Genomic DNA, 20,769 nt, shown 5'->3' with positions numbered 1-20,769 from the left:
AAGCTTAATATCTAAAAAAAATGCTAAATCTCAACCTATGCCACGGAGTCTCAATGTATTTCAGGAGATTATTTTAATCAGACATAAGGTACATTAACACTTTTATAATCAGTACTAACATTTGTTGACAGAACAAAACAAGATCATGAAACCAGGTAGTGAGGGTTTAAGTGCCTCATTCCCTTTTCATATCTTCTAGGAATAAACTATTCTCTCTCAAGTAATGCAAGACCAGCACAGAGTGGCTGAGGCTGGTGTCCTTTTGCATAGTTACCGCTGCACACGGGACCCGAGAGGTACTTAGGAAGGTAACTGTCAGGACCCAAAAGGCCTCATAATTTGTACAGTACTTAAGGTCAAAGTTTATTGTTGTTATCCCTGTTTTTAAGAAATCTAGTAAGTGTTACCATATCCCCAGGATGCCTTAAAAGAGATTGAGGCGTGAAGAAACAAAGTTCATCTGGACAGTAGCCAGATCATAGCCAGAAAGCAACAGAGCCTGCCTCATATTACACTAGGTCCTCTGATCACAAAAATGTGCTCCTCTGCTCTGCCTTCCACCACCTCCCAAAGTCCTTAGTTAACTCATCTGATAAGTAAAGGCTTCAGTAGCAAGTCATCAAAAGACAGAACCCACAAGGAGTGAGACAGGCTCAAGAACAGTCACTTGAACCCAGCCCCCACCTTTTTTCCCCACTAGTCAGAGGAGGGGTCTTTGGCAGGGGTTTTCCCCATCTAGTCAATTTGCTAATGAACTGCCTTTATAACCCACCCTCTTTTTTCCTCTCTAAAAACAATCGCATGGTGCTTTAACTGTTTTTTTCCAATTATTGCTACTTGTGACACTAGAGACTTAGACAAGCAAAAAACCTGACACAAACGAAAATACCCCCATAAGTCTTACAGTGACAAACTCTGATAAAATCCTGACTTCTCCCCTCATTATCTGCGGGACTTTTGGTGAGTTCCCTAACCGCTTTGGCCTTGTTTTCCTTCTCTGTAAAGTAAGGATAAGACTATTTACTTACAGGCTTTGTGAGGATGGCAGCAATCCATAACATGCAATGCTCATGTGTGAGCCTCTCCTTCACCACAGAGAGCCTCTTTATTGTTCTCCATTTAAATCTTACAGGAAAAGGCAGTTAATGTACTACACATCAAAAAGTGAATAAAAAAGCATCTTACATTAGAAAAGAAACCATATCCACTGTAGGTATCTAAGAAAGAACCAAAAGAAAATTTCTTGGTACTGAAATTCAAATATGCTTTGTATAACATATTTTAAGGCAACTGATTGATATCAGACTTGATGCCTAAAGAAAGTTAGATCTTAAACACAAAAATTCAAACATCCTTTCCCTGTCTCACATTATCTGTAACATTCTCTGTTAATGCAAAACATAAAACCAGGAACAACACCCTTTGGCTATTAAACAGAACAAGGAAGAACTTCTCCCATGGCCTATCCACACAAATCACTGAATTACTAGATTTTTAAAGACAAAGTCATTGCAGGATGAATTCTGGGCTTGGAAACATCCAAGTTGAAAGCCAGGCTGGAGTTCTAGGTAAATCCAGCAAATGCTTCGGCTTACCATCTAGCATGGATAAACTGCCTAGACAAGTGATGGCAAATGTGTTTCACCCTAAGTGCCAACTATGATTGAAAGCAGAAATCCAAAGCACTGTCTATGGAGGCGATAGGTAGCCAAATCAGAGCTTTGAAGAAAATTGTGCCAGGATCAATCTGCAATGTCTGCCAAGGACGGAGAAGTATGCAGTGAGTCTACTGGCTGGCTCTTAGTCATCCATTTCCAGAATCATCTGATCTCCCTGAAAGAAAAACTAACAGTAGCTAGCTTATTACTAGATATTAACCATTACATGACTATAACAGCAAAATCCCTAGACATCTAAGTGGCATATAAAAGGGTTTTGAGATATAAGTGACAAGCTTTAATCCAATTTCTTTTTCCATGGGCTTAGTAGAGTCAAAGTTATGGGCTCATATGCAATTTCCTCCTCCTGGATTCACAGCTAGTCTTCATTTCCCACCCTCTCCTCATGAGGCCACTGAGTTCTTGCCAATGGATTATAGGCTAAATGATGTCTAGGCCTGGACATAAATCCTCACTTGCAGTACTGCCCTTCCACTCCCCCTCTCCATTTGTCTATGCAGACAAATGCATAGAATCCAGTGCAGGACTCTGAAACCGTATGTGACAAATCCCTAGATGGAAGGAGCCATCCACAACAGACTGAGATGTGGGAAAGACATAAAACTTGTATCAAGTCACCAGCTCTTGGGATTACCAACAAGGTAGTTCTGGTTAAGATTCACATTCACACTATCATGTCACAGACTCATAAAGATAAACCATAACCCGAACAAAGCATATCAGAATTCTTCCCTATGAATCTGTAAAACTCTACATCTAGGAAGAGAATCCCTTTTTCTTGGTGAGGCTGTGGTGATGTGAACCTGGGAGCTTTAGTTCACCATGTTTCCGGACTCACTGAGAAAGTTAGCTCGTGAGAATGAAGCATGCACTTGGCCACAATTGTATGAAATGGGCTCAAGAAAAACAGGAGGGAGAATCCTAAATAAGCACCAGAGAGGCCCAGTTCACCCTGCCTTTCCTTCAGCTTGGTTATAAGGGCCAAAATGATCCTGTCTTTGCCCAAACTAGTTTGATCTATAGTCCTGTAACCCATAATCAAAAGTCATGATTAATATGGGTATAAAGTAGGAAGTGAAAATCCTTCAACCCACAGATAACATTTTGGCATATACCCTACCAAAATATGTATCATGATCATATACACACAGTACTTAAAAAAAAAAGGAAATTAGATCATATTTGATAAATTAGCTTTAAATGTCAGATAAACTTTAATGTCATTTCCCAAGGTTGCCCACTATCATATTGTTAGGATACACCACCATCTTTCAACCAAGTATTTAGGTGTATTCAATTTTGTATTCCTACATATATTGCTGCAACAAACACCTTTCAATGCATACTTTTCTGTAGTTTGCCAATTATTTATCAGATACAAATTTACAGTCATCAAATTGCTGGGATTTAAGAGTTTTGAGTAATACTGCCAATTTTCCTCCCCAAAATTTGCACCAATTTATATTCCTACCAATTGAGTGGCCAATTTATACTCTTCTTTATCCAATTGAAAAAGTACTGCTGAACTCAACTGAGGAAGCACTTCTTTCTGAGTTCACAGCATTACTGCACAAAATGATGAGCACAGTCTGAAGTAGGGTCAAAGTACTGTATTCTACTGAGATACAGAGAACAGACCCTTGAGAGAGTAATGTTATTGCAGCACAGAGTTCTTCATAAAAATGCAATAAAGTATAACTAAAAGTTAAGTGACTTCTTTGGAACTACGATGAGCTCCCTTGTGGTGAAAAAAGTACAGAACCACAAAGCAATGAGGAGATGCAGGTAGTTAGTGATGGGTTCAGCCTGGTCCTTAGCACAGCCTCAAATCAGCCTTCCATGGAAACTTCCAAGGGTGCACTTATGCTCATTCGAGGCAGACAAAAATCAGAATGTTCAATGTTAAAGTGCTTAAAGGAGAGCCCAGAAAAATGAACACACTGCCACCCTGTTGAGGTAGGGAGACAAAAATGACAAAAAATAACAAAACTTTGTTAAACCATGGTCTAACTGTTTAGTCAGATGATGGGTTAATCTGTAAAATGTACAGTCTGAAGCAAATCAAGTTGATAGTGAGATTATACGAAGCTTTCTAAAATTATATTTTAGCTTTCAAGAAAAAAGAATACAATATTTTCTAATATTTTTAATACTAAAGGGAAAGAATTACAGATGATGATAATGTGGAAATGACTAACTTTGGAGAGAACAGGAGAAAAAATTTTCACCCGGATATTTCCTTAACCTCGATTTTAATAACAAATTTTTTTTCTTGGGTATTAACACACCAATAAACCCAATGAAGTATGGCATAGACATACTTAGATATACTTAATATATATTGTGATTTGGGGGAGGAATACTTTTTTTTCTGTTTTGCGTTAAAATTAAGCCTGATTATAAAATTCTATTATTTCAGTGGTGATAGTTGAGGAATGTTATAAATTTTGCTGCCAAATAATAAGACCAAACTAAATGGCCTCTAAAGTTCATTTAATATATACTTTTTAGAAGACTTACTAAGTTACATGAGTCTATAATCTTTTTGGTCTTCACTGTCACCAATGGCATAAGCAAGTTTCTCTGGTGTTACCTCCATGACCCAAGAACCAAGCAACAGACAAGAAGAGGGAAAAGGCACAAAGAGGTCAGACTGGCAAGACACGTCCTGGAATGCCATTAGGGACTGCTTCCTGACTATCCACTGTTCAGAAGTGTCTGGGTGTGGTTTGCATTTATGGTGAGTCTGAATTCAGACTATTAAATTCCATGTTTGTGTATGTATACACATTTAAATAAGTTTACATTTCTCACACAGATATTTCCTGGCACCAATACAGCAGTCAGAACTAGGAGACCAAGGCGATGATCCATTATGGCACCTGCTCAAGGACGGCATATAAAAATTATTCAGTATTAACCCATAGAGAAGGTATCATTTTGCCTCTTTGGAACTTAGATTCCTCATCCGCAATAACGAAGATTCTCTCCAGCCTAGCTGGCACTCCATATCTGGTCCTGGTTCCGCAACTTGGGTCTTGCTTAACATTCTTGGCCCTCTTAAATTCAGTTTTCCAGTAACCTTCCACTTCTTTAAATTCCTAAAATGTGTCTTGTTCCCTCTGAACTTCCTCTTAGAACAGTGCTCAGCAGCTCTTGTCTGCACCTCACCTAGGTCGTCCACTCGTTCTTCAGGTCTGGTCTTAAACAATGCTTCTGCAAGGCACCTCCACTGGAGTCTTCACGCCCCCTGCTAACATGTCATTCTTTTTGAGCCACTTATAATTATTTCTTTCATCTTCTGTCTCCTCTACTAAGTTGCCAAGGGCTGTATCTTGTTTACCATCATATCCTTGCCTCCTGGAACAATTCCTGACATTCAGTAAATACCCAAATATTTGTTAAATGAATAAATAATGGCACTGTGCTAAATAAGTTAGTAAAAGCCTCAATACTGAAAGTAATTTCTAATTTCTACAAACAGGCCATTAAAACCAAATTAAATATGAAACATTTACTGCTCTCTTTGCAAAGGCAAAACAACCCAAAGTGTTAGCTTAATCTTCCTCAGAGATTTTCTAAAACCCTCATGTTTCTAATGGTAATATTATCATGTAGTAAATAGCATCACCACATATATAAAGAATACCATTTTAATGAAAATTAAGAGCATATAGATATTTTGAAATAATGTTTTTTCCCATAACTGTCCCTACCATTCACAAAGTTTGTAATTGCAAATTATAAAGTGGATACTGCAAAACTGTGCTACCTAACTGTATCCAACTCAAAACAAACTAAAGCAAATGGGTACACACATATACACAATAAATGTTAATGAAGAACTTTCTCTAATATTAATAATCATCTACTATCTAATCATTCGTGATATGCACCAAGGGAAATATACATATGCTTTAAATCCACAACCCAAAAAACATCATATCAAAGATCTAATTTTCCCCAAATGAAATTTTTTAAGTAGTCTCCATGTGCATGGAGCCCAGTGCAGGGCTTAAACCAACTCTGAGAGCAAGACCTGAGGTGAGATCAAGAGTTGGACACTTAACCAACTGAGCCACCCAGGTGCTTCCCTAGATGAAATTTTTATCATGTCACAAGGATGTAAGTGTTGAAAGACCATCAGGAAATGTGCAGCTATGTACATTAAGCAATGTAATGTTTCTTTCTTTTTTCTTTTTAAGATTTTATTTATTCATTTGTCAGAGAGAGAGGGAGAGAGAGTGAGCAAGCACAGGCAGACAGAGTGGCAGGCAGAGGTAGAGGGAGAAGCAGGCTCCTTGCTGAGCAAGGAGCCCGATGTGGGACTCGATCCCAGGACACTGGGATCATGACCTGAGCCGAAGGCAGCCGCTCAACCAACTGAGCTACCCAGGTGATCCTGTAATGTTTAAGTGTTTGTTTTCCTCTAATATTACACTTCTATGGCTTTCAAAACCTTGAGAGAAAATGACCAAGTTTAACTCCTTGCTCTTCTGCAAGGTTAGCAAGTAAAAGTAAAATCATTAAAGAAAAAGTTTATAGGAACAAAAAAGTTCTGAAATTTGGGAAATATGAAATCTGTAATAAAAAAATCATTCAGCAAATGTTTACCAAAACCTGCTTCCATGCTATGTTTGGTGTTAGGGACAAGGCAGCCTCAATGAAATTGCAGATTAGAGGAAAAAAATTTCACTCAACAGGATGCCACTGCAGCTCTGTGAGTGATAGGACAGGGATACACACAGAGGGGCCATCAAAGTCCTGAGAAGAAATGACTGAAGCTAGGTTTTAGAAATGAGATTTTTAAAATATATTAGAACACAGACAGCATAAAAGCCCAGAAGGAATACAGAGGATAGTGAACCTAATGAATTTCAAAGTTTCTCAGTAATGAACTGTGGTGTGTATGTATGGGGAGACGGGGAGAGGAAAGAAAGGTGGACTGGAAACAGGCTGCTTCCAATTCTAGCATACAGAAAAAAACCACACCTGATAATTTAGATAAATGTTACTGGAATCCTTCTACTAAGTTGGGTGAACTCACAAGAAAATAAAAGGTGATTATCAAGGCCAAAACATAAAGAAGATGCAAAAAAACCCATGGTTAAGTGATACCAAGAAGGCGGCTCCTGGAGGCCAGGTGTTCATATGGGTGGCCAGAAGCCTTCGATTTTAACAGCCTTACTGGGAACAGAAAACAAGGTCTTTGAGACCAAGCAAGGTGGCAAGTTGAAAGACCTTTACAGAAAGCTGGGACCCTCAAAAGGTTACTCCCTTTATAAAATGAATAGGAAAAAGAAAAACAAAAAAGAACACCTTCCAGCAAAGAAAGACAACAGAAAAGCTTGTCCTACTTCGTCTAGGTTCTGGGGAAATGAAGAGGAAAAGAATTCTCTAGGGCTTTTGTAATCATAGCTATCCTCTTGCCCAAGTTTCTGACTCAGATTTAGACTACAGATTCACACTCTTCTATTCAAGACCTTCAGAGCCATACGTGTTTCAGAATTTATGATTGCTCAGATTTTACAAAAGTTACATGGAACATACACCAGATATTAAGTAATATCCCAGTCTAATCTGGACAGCATACCATAATTCAACACTACTTCGGTAGCTCAACATACAAACTTTCATGGTAGGTAGTATAAATTTTGCTACCAAATGAATTACAAAAAATAATTTTGGTCTTCTGAGTTTTTAGACTTTGAAATTATGGCCTAGACTTGCACTAGAAGGGAAACTCCCATAGCAGAAATCAACTTAAGATGTTCCCAGGATGGTAGCACTTGTGGGATCTGGCAGAAGCCATTACTAAATCCTCTCTAGGTTATCCTAAGTTCTCAGGATTCCCACAGATGAAGTCCAAAACTACAAACACATGAGGAAACACTTCATGATTGAGGGTCAGGCAAAAATGAATAGCAAACACAGAGTTTCATGTAATGGATCTATGAGATAAAGAATATGAAATGAATTGTGTTTCAAATGGTGAAGAAAAAAGTGGAACTCAAAAATATGAGGAAGAAATATAAGTCATCTAAAAAAGTAGTAAATTTCAAAAACTTCAAAAATGAAAAATATAAGTGAATAAAATTAAAAACTACAGATGAGTAAAAGCCAATAAAACATAGCTAAAGAGAGAATTAATAAATAGGAAGTATCTGAAAAACAAAGCATGCTAAACATTAAAGAAAGCATTTTTAACTACAAAAGGTGTATTTACAGATACAAAGATATGTGAAAATTTACTGTATATAAAATCATATTCGAAGACAAAAAAAAAAAAAAAAAGAAAATGGATATAGGCCACAATCAATAATAAGAAGTGCTGAGAATTTCCCAGACCAGATAAGAGAAATGAATTCTTAGATTCAGGAAACCCAACAAGTTCCAAAGAGAATAAAGAAGAGGAAGCTACATCTAAGAGAAAGGAAAGTTTCCAAATTCATTCTAGGAGGTCAGCATTACTCTGATATGAAAACCAGATAAAAACACTGCAAAAGAAGAGAACTGTAGCCCAATATATCTGATGAACACAAATGCAAAAATCCTCAACAAAATATTACTAAGCCAAATCCAACAATACGTTAAGAAATCATTCACTACCATCAAGTGAGATTTATTCCTGGGATGCAACGGTGGTTCAATATTTGCAAAGCAATCAATGTCATATGTCACATCAATAAGAGAGAGGATAAAAACTGTATGATTACTCCAATACATGCAAAAAAAGCATTTGACAAAGTACAACATCCCTTCATGATAAAAACTCTCAACAAAGTAGGTTTAGAAAGTTCTTTCTAATGAGGTATGTTGAACATATCTCAACATAATAAAGACTACATATGAAACCCACAACTAATATTATACTCAATGATGAAAAACAGAGAGCTTCTCCCCTAAGATCAGGAACAAGATCATGTCCACTATCATCACTTTTATTCAGCATAGTTCTGAAAACCCTAGCCACAACAATCACAACAAAAAGAAATGAAGGTATCCAAATTAGGAAGGGAGAAGTAAAACTTTCACTATTTTCAGATGACATGATACTATATACAGAAAATCTTAAAGACTCTACCAAAAAACTGCTAGAACTGATAAATGAATTCAGTAAAGTCACAGGACAATATACAGAAATCTGTTATATTTCTATGCAATAAGAATAAAGTAGCAAAAAGAGAAATTGAGAAAATAATTCCATTTACAATTACACAAATAATTAAGTGCCTAGGAATAAACTTAACCAAGGAGGTAAAAGACCTTTACTCCTAAAACCATAAAACACTGATGAAAGAAATTCAAGATGACACAAAGAACTGGAAAGACATTCCATGCTCATGGGTTTAAAGAATACTGTTAAAATTTCTGTACTAGCCAAAGCAATCTAAAGATTTAATACAATCCCTATCAAAATAGCAACAGGATTTTTCACAGAACTAGAACAAACATCCTTAAATGTATATGGAACCACACACACACGCACACACAAAACAACTAAACAGCCAAAGCATCTTGAAAAACAAGTATAAAAGGTATCACAACCCCAGATATCAAGATATGCTACAAAACTGTAGTAATCAAACAATATGGTACAGGCACAAAAACCAAAGATCGATGGAACAGAATAGAGAGCCCAAATAAATCCAGGACTATATGGCCAATTTATCTCCAACCAAGGAGGCAAGAATATGCAATGGGAAAAAGATGGTCTCTTCAATAAATGGTGTTGGAAAAACTGGACTACTACATACAAAAGAATTAAACTTTCTTACGCCATACACAAAAATAAATTCAAAATGGAGTAAAGGACCTAAATGTGAGAAATGAAGTCATAGAAATCCTAGAAGAAAGCATAGGCATTAATTTCTCTGACATTAGTCATAGTGATATTTTTCTAGATGTGTCTCCTAAGACAAGGGAAACAAAAGAAAAATAAATGATTGGGACATCAAAATAAAAAGCTTCTGCACAGCAAAGGAAACAGTCAACAAAACTAAAAGACAACTAACTAAATGGGAGGAGATATTTGCAAATGACATATCCAATAAAGGGTTAGTATCCAAAATATATAAAGAACTTACACAACTCAACATCAAAAAAGAGAAATAATCTAATTCAAAAATGGGCAGAAGTCATGAACAGGTTATTTCTCCAAAGAAAACATACAGATGGCCAATGTCTACAAGTACTAAACTACTATCTTGTACACGTAAAACAAATATAACAGGTATTTTTCCAAAGAAGACACATAGATGAACACATGAAAAGATGCTCATCAGCCTTTATCATCAGGGAAATGCAAATCAAAATCATAGTTGCTATCACCTCATGCCTGTTAGAACAGCTAAAGCCAAAAATACAAGAAAGAGTAAGTGTTGGTGAGGATGTGGACAAAAAGGAACTCTCTTGCATTGTTGGTGTGGAAAACAAACTGGTGCAGTCACAATACAATATGGCAATTTTCCAAAGGCAAAAAATAAAACTACCATATCACCTAATAATTCCATTCCCGGATAATTGCCCAAAGAATATGAAAACACTAATTCAAAAAGATATATGCACCCCTATGTTTACTGCAGCATTATTTACAATAGCCAAGATATGGACATAGCCCAAGTGTCCACTGATAGAAGAATGGATAGAGAAGATGTGGTGTATATATACACACAATGGAATATTACTCAGCCATAAAAATAATGGGATCTTGCCGTTTGCAATAACATGATGGATCTAAAGGGTATAATGTTAAATGAAATATGCCAGTCAGAGAAAGACAAATACCATATGATTTCACTCATGTGTGGAATTTAAGAAACAAAAAAAGAAGAACAACAACAAAGAGACAAACCAAAAAATAAGACTCTTAACTACAAAGAACGATAGAGATGACAGAGGGAGAATTATAGAGAGAAGTATAGAGAACCATAGAGATGGTTAGGGGGGAGGTGGGTGTGGGGACAGATGAAATAGATGAAGAGAATTAAGACTACACTTATGATGAGCACTGAGTAATGTCTCCAAATATGGAAAAACTGGACTGCTACATATAAAAGAATGCAACTTTCTTACGCCATACAAAAAAATAAATTCAAAGTGTATATGTAAAACTATATTGCATATGTAAAACAAATATAACCCTGTTATATTAACTATATTGAAATTAAAATTTAAAAAAATTAAAAAAAAGAAAGCTACACCTACACACAGACACACACTATAGGACAAGACAAACAAAATTATAAAAGCTGCCACAAAAATAGAGATTACCTAAAGGCAGGTAGGCTCATATATGACTTCTTAAAAAGAATAACAGAACCTAAAAGAGTGAAATTATCTTCAAAGGAAAAATAACTGTCAATCCAGAATTGTGTATATAGATAAACTATCCTTCAAAAATATGGGCAGAATTAGATTTTTTTTTTTTTTAGACAAAATCAGAATTGACTACTAAAGACTCACTGAACTCTATCCTTTAAAAGGATAGAGTTCAGAAAAATCTTAGGCATAACGAAGCAATGGTGAGAAAAGAAGTCAAGGAGGATTTACTGACATAAACACTGTCTGTATCAAATAACAATGTCTAGCTTTGGGGGTTAAAACTATGGTAGAATTAAAATACTAGAAAACATAGCATGTAAGTAAGAAGTGGGTGGTTGGAGTAAAAATTTAAGTTTCTCTTCTTTGGGAGAAAATAAAAAGATAACTGTTTTAGTAGGCATAATAAAGTTTCCAAAGGTGGATCACTAAAAGAACAGAAATAATACAGATTTCAAACTTCCAAACTATAGAAAGAGAAAGTTGGAACTCATGTAAAAACTGAAGCGACTGAAAGCAGGGAGGAAAAAACAAGCATGGAGAAGTGGTAAGGGCAAATCACTAATGATCCTATCTGTCGTTATGGTGGTGGAAGTAGCAGTAATGACACTAGCAGGGGCAACATAGCACGAACAATAATTGTAGAGTAATGGTTAACAGTAACAGTGGTAGTAATAACTGATATTCATTGAACTTTTGTGTGTGTATTTTACACACATTATCTCATTTATTCCTCACCAAAGATGAGGTAGGTACTATTACCAACCTTCCTTTTACAAATGAGGTTCATTTCTGATCTAAAAGCAAAGCAGGGGCGCCTGGGTGGCTCAGTGGATTAAGCCACTGCCTTTGGCTCAGGTCATGATCTCAGGGTCCTGGGATCGAGCCCCATGTCGGGCTCTCTGCTCTGTAGGGAGCCTGCTTCCTCCTCTCTCTCTGCCTGCCTCTCTGCCTACTTGTGATCTCTCTCTCTGTCAAATAAATAAAATAAAATCTTTAAAAAAATAAATAAATAAATAAAATATAAGCAAAGCAGAGACCGTTCAGAAGGGGATTTCAGAGAGTTTTTAACTACTGAGCACCCACTGGATGTGAGAGATGAGGGATAACTCTCAAATTAGTGGCTTCGCCAACTGGATTGGCAATGTCTGGCCCCTAATAGCAATCCTGTTACTTCAAGCATGGATCAAGCCAAAGACACAGAATATCCAAAGAGAAGGGTAGACTTGTGTGTGTTTTCTTTGGAATGGTGAACTTCTGTTTCAAGAAGCTTGGGTGTGAAAGAAAAACAAGGGACAATAGGTTGGTTGCTGGAAGAGGGCAAAGGGTCCAAGGACAGTTGTGTGTAGGTGGCTTTGTTTTAAATGGAGATACTTGAAAATGCGTATGAGAGAGATAGAGGAGAGCTTAAAAATACAGATGACAGAATAACTGACATAGAAAGGAGGAGAATTATCATTTAAAATAAAAGTGCTAACCCTGGGAGAATAATTAATGATGAGGCCAAAAAGCAAAATCACATGAAGTAGACAATGATGCATCTTCTCTCTCTCCTGAGTAGCCAGGAATGGCATATCACAAAATCCTTTAGGAAACATTAGATCCCACTTAAAGATGCATAATAGAGGAAGTTTATGTATCCATGGGAGGGCAGGAAGGATCCTCACATATTTGGTACAAATGAAGAGAGAGCAGGAACCCAGTTGTAAGAGGGCTATGGGCTTCAGGGTACAATTCTCTCTCTGGCCTGTGCTTCCACCCGGTTGCTCCTAGGAAGATGTCATCCTGTCTTATAGCTGATCATGCAATTGACACTGGGTATGCCATTCAACTAGTCTCGCCTTTACGAGAAGCAAAACCTAGAGCACATTACAAAAACACCTAAGAAAAAAAAAGTCAACATTTCCCTTCACAAGCAGACAATGTTTCTCGGTGAAGACAAAAAAAATTGCCAACGAGGTGAAACTGGAGAATAAATATTTTTAATAGCAAGAAATGTGGCTTTTCAAATTGTTTAAATAAACTATGCTTATATTTGAAGGCTTAGTCAGTAGCAACTGCCTCAGGAGTTGAGTCACCTAAAATACAACTCTGTAAGGAAAGCATCTTAGGTCCTCAGGGAAGAGGGTTATATGTCACTTCTGACCTTTACCAAGTATTGAAACCTAGATAAGCTCCAAGAATACCCTATCCCAGCATCAATCAATCTGAAGGGAGGAGGGAAGATATTTAAAGGACATTTATTTGTGAAAGCTAAGAGATGGATCCATAGCAACTAAGTGCACAGATTAAATTACAGGTAAGAGTTCAGCAGCCATTTATTAAACATTAAAACTCATATGGCAATGTACCAAAAATTGAGATTTTTAATCTAAGATGCTGCAACCTAATATTGCAATTAAGATGTAAATTTACCTACTCTGAATATAATTTATATTTTTTCCATATGTTCAATTTTTGTAACACTTAAAAAATTGATTTGAATTACCAATTTTATACTGGTTCTAAGAACATAATCTGCCAACCACACCAATCACCAAAGGAGAAAAAAATATTTGAAGTGATCCAAATAGAATTAACATTATACCACAAAAAAAAAAGATTTCTCTGAAAATGTGGAAGTAAAAAGATCCAGAAAAAAATCCTACTGTTCCACTAGCTAACATAAAGTCTGCTTAATTATTTTAAGTCATTTCTAAAGCATGCTCCCTGCTATTATCTGAGATTCTTTGCCACTCCTCTGCTTTATCTGCTTCTGCCAACCCCTGAAACTCATAGAATTTCTCTTCCCCACTCCTGGCATGCTGAGTGCTGTCTCGGAAAGTCACTGGACCATACAGATTGGACCCCTTACAGATTTGCTGTATCAATGATCATCGACTCAATGCTTTTTCAAAAGTGTATTTCCCCCAGCTCTTCCTGACTGCCTAAAAAATACTATCTCCATCTCCATGCTTGGGCTGGGTCTTCTGGTGAAATCAAGAAGGAACATGAGCATGCCTTGGTATAGAAGAATGAGAGGGTATGTTTAATCAATATTAAATAGTGAAATGAGAACAAATGGAACAAAAGTAAAATATCCTTACAGAAAATTAGTACATTTCTCATGTTGAAAGTTACTCTAGTGTTCAGTAAACTTTTATACATTGATCTAATTAATTTTATTCAATAATCTCTGCTTACTTTTTGGATCTGTGCACTATAGAAAGCTTTATTAAGTTATCAAAAATATAGGTGTGGTATCAACTGAATTGGTGGGCAAAAAGCATTTCTATAAATCAAAATATATTTTATTTTTACTAAGCTGGCTTAGGTATAGCAAATAAACTTAAATCTACTGTAACTAATTAAAATTTAGAGTTAGAATTTCATTCCGTTTACTCACAAAATTCTTTTTTACAGATATTTCATGAATAAAATTAAAGCGGCAGGTATTTTGTGGTAATTTGCCAATATTTGACTTGAATCAAAACACAGTCCATATCTCCTATTATCCTATTCTATATCCTATATATCCTATATTCTATCCATATCCTATTCTACCTGACATTCTAATAAGAAATAAAAATCTTTTAATTAAATAATTAATTTGGGGGTGGGGGGAGTGCTTGAGCAAGCAGGTGGAGGGGCACAGGGAGACAGAGAGAATGTCCAGCCAACTCCCTGCTGAGCATGGAGCCTGATGTGGGGCTCAATCCCACTGCCCTGAGATCATAACCTGAGCTGAAATCAAGAGTCAGACGCCCACCTGGCTGAGCCACCCAGATGTCCCAAATTTTACTTTTTTCTTAATTTGGGAGGACAGGAATCATTTATAAAATGCCAGTCAGTATTTCTCAAACATAAAATTTGGAACCTGAATCATTTGCTCATTAGGTGGCATAAGGTCATTATTAAAAACGCTCAAGAGGTTTAGAATGAAAAACAGCATTATGATAACCAATCTGACTTTTCATGAGGTTTGGTTTGATATTAACAGTAATATCTAAGTTTCAATTTTGATGATGTTAAAAAGGTTTTTTAAAAAAAAATACAGCATATATAGAAATTGTTGGTAAAAGCTACGAACAGAAATGAATCTTATACTAGAGCTGCCAAACTTTCCAAGTTTCTCCCTGCAGGTGTTATGTTGGGTTGACTATTTCTTGGCTGTCTTTAGTGACACAGCACTTGGGTAGATACTAGGAGCCTTACTGGATCTTACTATCTTATTACTTGACTTGAGCTATGGTTTATGTCATCAACTACAAAACAGAAAAGGAAAAGCAGCTAAAATGTAAAAGAGTTATAACCAAGAAGGTAAATACTTTCTGAATCCTGGATATTTTTACATATTACCAAATAGGTACATGAAGTTACTAAGAAAAGGAAATAAGGATGTACAGGTGCTCCTGAAAAACTAATGTCAAACTAACACTGGGTCAGATGTTTCTCAATGTTCATGTGCAAGTGGCAACATTATTACAGTAGAGAATGGAATAAAAATTTAACATAATCCAAAAGTACCTTAAAATACATAATCATTATTTAGAATATTAAAATATTAATATTATTTTAAATTCAATATATAACTGTTAATTATGGTGACGCTTTTCTGAATACATTTTTCTGCTAAGAAACTTAACTTATTGGAAAAAAAGGGGGAAAATCTGAGACTGTATGTCTAGAATTTCTTTATCTATACCTTCTCATCATATATATTTCTGCCCCCAGATGTTAACAAATCATTCCTGCAAATGTTTAAACCATATACCATAAAGCATAATTTTATAAATCACCAGAATTCATAGCAATTTTCCTGGCCTATCAACCTACAGAGAAAAAAAAAATCTTTTAAACTAGTACTTTAAATAAAAAATATTTGGAGCCCATTCAGTTAACCTAATACCTGGGGGGAAAATCATAAAACCATAAACTTTAGTCTTATAATCTTCCAACCTAAACTCCTAACCCCAAAATTATACAACAAACAAATTAAAATTGAAAAATTTTTGGTCTCGGATCCCCAGCTCTATATTGTGCTCTTTTCCTCCCAACTACTATTCAGTATTTTCAAAACTAAAACATTACTTAAGAATGCTTCAGTGCCTATAGGAAAAACTTAGCTATGTGTTTGCATGTTCTAATAACAGGTGTGATTCACTTTTATAACTGGTGTTACTGAAAACCTGTGAATAAATTACTAAGGTAGCCAACTGTTATTTAAAAGAACTTCACAAGGAATTCCAAGCAAAGATGCCTTCTTACAATGCATATAAATACCACAACATTTCTATTTTCAAATTTTCTGTATCATTTTTCAGTAATGTGCTATCAGACAGTAATACGATATCTGTCTTTCCAAATTCTGCCCAAAGGTTGTTTTTAAGTGCAGTTAATTTATTTTATTACTTATTCAAAAAGCAAAACATCAAAAAGAATAACTAATACTTTTCAGTACTTGTCTTTCACTCATTTTTTTTAACTGACCAAATTTAAAGTTCTTCACACGTATCAAAGAGATTGCAATAAGGGTGTGCTCCTTGATTTCACACAAAGCCATACAAACGGGATGGGTATTTTGGAAATTAAACCATTCAGGCTAATACTGTTCCTTCCCCCCTCCCAACAGAAACTATGACTAAATAAACCACAGACAGTCGTGAAGTGCAGTGGTTAAAAGCTGTTAAAAGTTAATTATCTTCCCTGAACTTGTTAAGCAGTGATAAATTAATAATATAAAGCCCAGTGCCTGGCATATAGTAACTGCTCAATAAATATTTAACTGTTACGATTATTCACATTAATAATTCAAACCAATTCCTGCTTCATCTGCTTTCTAAATACAGAATCTCCCCCTTACGTTCCACATCTTCAAAATCACCCTACTCACTAACATATGCTGGAGATACTGGAAAACCTTCCACCTTGAAAATTTTTAAAAGGCCATCCAGATCTAAAAGATTAAGGTGACTAAATACTTAGATATGGAAAAGTGAGTATCCAAATGTTTTAATGAAATGCTCAGATCTGTGAACGTTCTGTGAAATGTATCAATATACTGATCCACCATTTTCAAAGCATTTCGCAAATCCATTACCTACAGCTTTTTTATTACGAGTATTTCCTAGACTGACACATACCTTGAAAACATGAGTCACCTTTCCAGAGTTGGGGAAACTGATGGAAAGATGGCTAAATGATTCAGCATGCTGCAGCAAAATGAGCTGGTCATGAATTTATAATTTCCACTTCTGTTAGGTGCCCTGGTCCTGGCGGCCTCTTCCACCCCGTACTGCATATATAACGCATGATACCATATCAACAAATTCGATTAAAAATTCCCTCAGGAAAGGAGTAATGCTGTTTTCCCCTCAGACAAGCCTCTCAAAGCAAAATTACTCAATTTTACAACACAACAGCCTCACAAGGCTGGACAACCCTTACAATGTCCGGCTGTAAGCTCCATCAAGCTGTGCTTATATACATAATAGGACTAAAGTCAATTCTAACACTAGTGCCATTTTCTGAGCTGCACAAGGCAGACACTAGGGAAGGCCTGAAGCAAAAGAAACCCAGAAAATGAGCAAAGGAAGCCAGATGGGAAATGGGTATGGCTACACTTGTGTCTCTTAGGCCAACACTGACCTTTACCAACAAATAGCATATCAGAGCAGATCCTGAGCATCTCAGAAAGACTGAAAAGCTGCTATAGAACATATTTTGGGTACATGTTTTTAAATGGAAAGTCTTTCTCTAAGTCCCTATTTGTCCTTCAATAACAAAATATTGACTGTGATAATCCAATGAAAAATTTTTATCAGAAAACCATAGATTCCAAACTAAATCAAAGCTTTTTTCCCATCAAATAACCAATAAAAAGAAAAAGCATTATGAATGAAATGTTTTCTTGTAAAAGTGCACCATCTCGAATGCTGGGAAAGCACATCCATTTTGTGACCACAGCATAGTCATTCTGCCCAGCAGTTTCTGAGAAAGGGACAAAGAAGTGTGCCAGGATGTGTAAAATGAAATCGCCATTATCTCTGAAGTCCAATTTCCTCATTCAATAGCTTGAATTTATTTCGGTTTGGTGTGGTTACATACAACATACACTCACACACCCACACTCACACACGAAATCTCTGCAGCCACACTGAAAAAGAAGACACTATTTTAAAACTATTCAAACATGTATTTAGAAAACTAGGGTGACAAGTTTGACCTTTTATGATTTCATCTTTCTTAATCTTTTCTTTTTGGGAGCGGTATATGACTCTGCAACCCCTGATTTCCTGTAACCTAGACAAAGGGGTGAGGTGTGGAGAAAGAAAAAAAAGAGGTGAAAAGTGCCTAATCCAGAATGTACAATTCCTCAGTATTTTATAGTATTAATACACACAGTTTTGTTTTTGTTTCTTTTTTTTTTCCTCCACCAAGACCTTGGAGGTCAACAGGAGAAAAAAAATGGCTCATACACAAACAAGGTTTCAGAGTTGACCCAAGGCAACACCTCCAGGTCTGGAGATTTCGAGCTCAGGGGCAGCCCAGCTGTGACTTCTGAAAGCTGCAGCATTATCGACAGCAAGCCCAGGCCGCACGCCGGCATCCAGGGCGCCTCTGCCGTGCGCATGTCCCACTTATATAAAAAGATGCTTACAGTCCAGGTGCTTTTTCTTGGGGCCCATCACTTCATGAGTGGTGGCTTTGCAGACCGCTCTCGCCACAGCGGAGCCTGTCACGCTGTACTGTGCGGCGGCGATCCGATCCGTAAGCGTTTGGCCCGACATCTTCTCCGGCCGCGTCTATCACCTCCTCTTCTGCGGGAAAGAAGGGGAGATGGTCCTGCTTTAAACCCGCAGACCCTACCCTCCGAGCAACCTTGCCTCCTCCAGCCGCACGGCGGCTCTCTTCTCCTCCGTCCCCGCCCTGGTACCAGCTCCAGGAGCCAGCAACGCGCTAAGCCCCGCTGCTGAGACGCGATCTAGAGGGGTCTCCAATAAGAGTAGATCCGTCACGAAACCCCGGCACGGGCTCCGGTCCCAGCTTCGTGACACCGTCCGGGTCCCACTCGCCCTGCCGCCCGCCTCTCCCCTCCGGCGCCCGCCTGTCAATCTGCACTTTGCCTGCAACCTGATACCCGCGTGTCCGACCAGCCCCGGTGTGCGTCGGGCTTATTCCCTGGGCGCCGCGCCCACCGGGTGCCCACCTCTCGCTTGCCCGCCGCGGTGTTTCTTCCTCGTAGCCCGCAGGCTCCGGGGGATGAATCGGATACCCAAGCCCTGACCGTACCCCTCCTCCTCCTCGCGCTGCTGCAGCAGTGGGCTCGTCCTCCCTCGGGCGCGGTGGAGATTATCCTAGCGTTGCGCCATATTATGCCCTCGCCTCCCCTTCCTTCCTCGCCACCGCCTCCAAAGCCCCGCCGAGGCCCTTCGCCCGAGTCCCCTCCCCTCGCCCCCAATCTGCGCCGCAGGGGCCGCCCGGGGGCTCTGCGGAGGCGCCGGAGTCTCTCGGCGCCTCGCCCTTCCTGGCAGTGGAGCAGAGACCGGCTGACAGCCCAGCCCAGCCCCCCGCCCGCACTCGAGGGCGCCGCGGAGCTGTCACCCAGCCGCTCCCCTTCTCCGCGCCCTAGGATTATCCTCTCCGGATCCGCGCGCTGCCCCGGCGCGGGGGAGGGGGCCACGCCGGGGCCGCGGGTACTCACCCCGCCCCAGGAGCGGCGCCTCCAGCCGCAGGATGAGCGGCGCCTGGGCCGCCGAGGGAAGCCGCGCCGGGTGGGTGTGTGCGGCCGTGCGCGGACCCGTGCCCTGGGGCGAGACGCCTCCAGCCCTAGCGCGGCCCCCAGTCTTCAGCTCCGGGGTCCCTGCGCCCGCCGCCCGTGGTCCCAGGAGCCTGTACCCGCCCGCCGCCGCCGCCTCCTCCGCCGGCGCTGCCGCGTCTCTCTAGCGATCCGCGCCGCGTTCCCATCCCCGCCCCCACCTCAGCTGTGGCTGCTCCAACTAGTCAGGTGACGGCGGCGGACTAACCCGGGCGAGCTCTCCTCCGAGCGCCTCGCGGCCCCCTCCCAGCTACTCACACACAACCCCCCCCCCCCCCACCCCCACACACACACCCGGGACCGCCGGCTTACAGGCAAGGGGGCGCCGCGCGCTAGCATCCCCGGCCAGCGCGAGACGAGAAGGAGGCGGGATAGCTGGGAGGCCGACACCCACCAGCCAACCAGCCTCCGCGAGGCGTCCAGCAGCCCCTCTGCCGGCTAGACCCGCACCCAGCACGCACTGCGTGCGCGCGCACCGCGCACACCTGCCGGGCTACTGCGGGATTCGTGGAGGGCGGCGGGGGCGTTCGAGCAGCCCTGCCAGTGGGCTCCTCAAGTGCTGCTGCGAAGGCCAAGGCTAGCGCGTCGTTGCTCGCGGCCGGGCAAAGCCCAGCCCTTCTCTCCTCTACATTTGGTCTCTGACACGCCCGACTGTCGGAGGCAGCCGCGGCCGGGAAGGGCAGGGAGATTTAAATGTCATATTCTCCAAGCCAGCCATGCCATTACCTGCGTCTGGGCTCCTTGATCTCCTTTACCTGTTTCAATTGCAATTGGGAGCTAGGATGCGCAGGTGATTCTAGCCACTTCGTCTTAAACGGATACAGAGGTCTGCTGCAAGCGCGAAAAACGAACAAAGCCATCAATCAAGGCCCAAGTTATATTCACAGTAATTATTTGGGTGTCTAGGGAAAACTCTTTGTATCCTTAAAAAGTAACGTCTACCAATTAAATATAGTGTCTGAATGTCTTGAG

The 20,769-nt window shown here is 39.4% G+C and overlaps 1 protein-coding gene across 6 annotated transcripts in view; it reads right to left on the bottom strand.

The window, feature by feature from the left end:
* SNAP91 (synaptosome associated protein 91) overlaps positions 1-20,216 on the bottom strand; it is a 149,192-nt gene extending 128,976 nt beyond the window's left edge. For 2 of the 6 annotated variants that reach the window (XM_046005718.1, XM_046005719.1), the window contains exons 1-2: positions 19,684-19,888; positions 18,640-18,799 (exon numbers count right to left, since the gene is read on the bottom strand). In XM_046005718.1, coding sequence (XP_045861674.1) covers positions 18,640-18,769 — 130 coding nt within the window. In that variant the 5' untranslated portion in view covers positions 18,770-18,799; positions 19,684-19,888. Of the gene's footprint in view, positions 1-18,639; positions 18,800-19,188; positions 19,274-19,683; positions 19,889-20,109 lie in introns of those variants that run through there. The other 4 variants (XM_046005714.1, XM_046005717.1, XM_046005715.1 and 1 more) reach the window with 3 other exon arrangements.
* Between the last annotated feature and the right edge of the window lie 553 nt (positions 20,217-20,769).

The sequence above is a fragment of the Meles meles genome, chromosome 5, assembly GCF_922984935.1.
Source record: "Meles meles chromosome 5, mMelMel3.1 paternal haplotype, whole genome shotgun sequence".
In the NCBI taxonomy this organism is placed as follows: Eukaryota; Metazoa; Chordata; class Mammalia; order Carnivora; family Mustelidae; genus Meles; species Meles meles.
The sequence above is the reverse complement of the archived record's forward strand: the minus strand, read 5'-3'. Positions and strand labels throughout refer to the sequence as shown.